Here is a 2346-nt window from a genome sequence, read left to right as displayed (position 1 = left end):
TCCCTATCATGTTTTAAATAAAAATAACCTGGGTTATACTAATTTTAAACAAATTCTTCTGTAGCCTGCAAAGAAATGAAAGCTGACATCATGTTCCTGGTGGACAGTTCTGGGAGTATCGGATACGAAAACTATGCCAAAATGAAAAGGTTTATGAGAGAACTGGTGAACAAATCTGACATTGGCACGGAACGAGTGCAAGTTGGGGTTGTGCAGTTCAGTGATGTTCCCAGGGAAGAGTTCCAGCTCAACCAATACTCTACCAAAAGCGAAATTGTTAGTGCTATAGATAGAATGAATCTTATAAATCAAAATACACTAACTGGAAATGCATTGACTTTTGTGGCTCAGTATTTCCAACCTTCCAAAGGAGCACGTCCCAATGTCAAAAAAATTCTTATCCTGATCACCGATGGGGAAGCACAAGATGCAGTAAAAGAACCAGCAACAGCCCTACGACAGGATGGCATTATTATTTACTCGGTTGGAGTTTTTAATGCAAAAAAAACTCAGCTAGAAGAGATTTCTGGGAAGCCTGAATTTGTTTTTTATGTTGAAAATTTTGATTTGATGAAGCGCATAGAAGACAATATCATTTTTGGGGTATGCAGTCCTCCTGAGGGTAAGTACTGAAGTTTCTAGTACCTCACATTGATCTCTGTGTGTTTGGGTGGCAGCAATTTAGATCATGAACTCAACTGTTTCAATGAAGAATAAAAAAAGAGCATCTTTCCCTCTGAATGTCAGCTTGTCATGCAGAGGCATACAAGGATGAGAGGTATGGGTTTAAACAAAGGTAGGTCACCTTACCAGAAGGCCTAACCAATGAGTTTTCAAAGCTATTATATTTTTTAGGTAATAGAAATGTCAAAATTTTAAAAATATAATACATACAATAATGTGCATTAAGGCTGAGAAACATATTTACTGTACTTATACCTAGGGTCCTTCCAGCAGTTCTGGCTAAGTTAAGGGATTTCAGGGACTGATTCTCATTTGTACTGTCTGCCTTATGTTGCCCTCTTCACAGAGGTGCAGCTTCTATTGAAGATCTTCCATAGAAGACCAACTTGTAAATACTGGATGAATCAGGCCCTATGATATTGTATTTTCCTGAGAAACATATGATTTACACTGAAACCCTAAAAAGACTAGGGTATGGTTTATTTTCTAGATGTTTGGCTCCTCTCCAAGCTAACCAGCAAATTAATATTGGAAACCAATTTTGTTGGAGCCATATTTAAGAGCATTTGGAACAGTATTTAAAAGCTTTTGCCAGTTTGGTTTTCAAATATGGTTCAGTCCCATTGTACTTCAGACCTACTTTTGTTTAAGCCCAACCTTTAAGAAAATGTATTGGGAGAAGCAGTAGAGGAAATGGATGGAAATTGTGAGTAATGTACACTCTTCATGAAAACTGTTGTATATTAACTACAGTGTAGGTCTAGTGGAAGCACTGATAATGTATTAGTTCTGCTTTATAAGTACTACTTCAAGTATTATGCATCTTATAAATGGCCTGTAATGTTGTTGCTGGATTAAAACTCGTTGCAACTGGTAGATTGAACAGCATCCCTTTATTTAAGGTATCTGTAAGAGGTGTATTATGATATAGCATGAACTGAAGGAGACATTATAAATTTTGCAGTAACGTGCACAGAACATTGGGCTACATTTTCAGTCTGTGCACTTCTAACAAAGTTGAAAGAATTTGGCCTGTACAGAATATAGCTTAATCTTCTAGCAGAAAATCCAAGAACGCTTTTACACATGCTACAGGAGCGGTAGTGGGGGTGGGGGTAGCACTTTAATTAGAGTGGCTCTGAGAACCGTCCTAATTAAAGTGCCACCACGTCTTGTGTATCAGTGTCCCTGTGCTTAAAAACGGCAGGAGGGGGGCGCTTGAACTAAAACTCATTGAATGAGCTTTAGTTCAAGCACCCCTGCCAACATTTTTAAGCACAGGGATGCTGATACACAAGATGCAGGAGGCTGCTGGAGCATGGTAATGGCCACACTAGAATTCCAGCCCCAATGCGCTAGAATTCCATCGTGTTGGAGCAGCCTCTGTGCTCTTGTATAGGCACCCTCAGGGAGTAAACTGTAGGATGAAAAGAGAGGCAGCTGCCCATAGCAATAAATTAAAACATTGAGCTAGACTGCTGTTTAGCTCAGGTGTGAAATAAGCATCTGGTTGTTTTCCTTTGTGAAAAGAATGAAACTATTTACAAAAGGATCCATAGACTTGAGAGAGAGGTGAAAATTTTCCCTATAAATATTTTGTGAAAGCATTGCCTTATGTACTCTAAGTTCAATAGAAACAGTTTCCCAATGATATTTTAACTC

General features: G+C 38.5%; 1 protein-coding gene across 1 annotated transcript in view; it reads left to right on the top strand.

The window, feature by feature from the left end:
- The window catches only part of COL6A6 (collagen type VI alpha 6 chain), an 84947-nt gene that overhangs the window by 19733 nt on the left and 62868 nt on the right, over positions 1-2346 (top strand). The window contains exon 6 of the mRNA XM_006038640.3: positions 65-622. Coding sequence (XP_006038702.1) covers positions 65-622 — 558 coding nt within the window. The remainder of the gene's footprint in view (positions 1-64; positions 623-2346) is intronic.

The sequence above is a fragment of the Alligator sinensis genome, unplaced genomic scaffold, assembly GCF_000455745.1.
Source record: "Alligator sinensis unplaced genomic scaffold, ASM45574v1 scaffold1979_1, whole genome shotgun sequence".
NCBI classification, from domain to species: Eukaryota; Metazoa; Chordata; order Crocodylia; family Alligatoridae; genus Alligator; species Alligator sinensis.
Note: the sequence above shows the minus strand (reverse complement) of the source record. Positions and strands in the feature narration are given on the sequence as shown.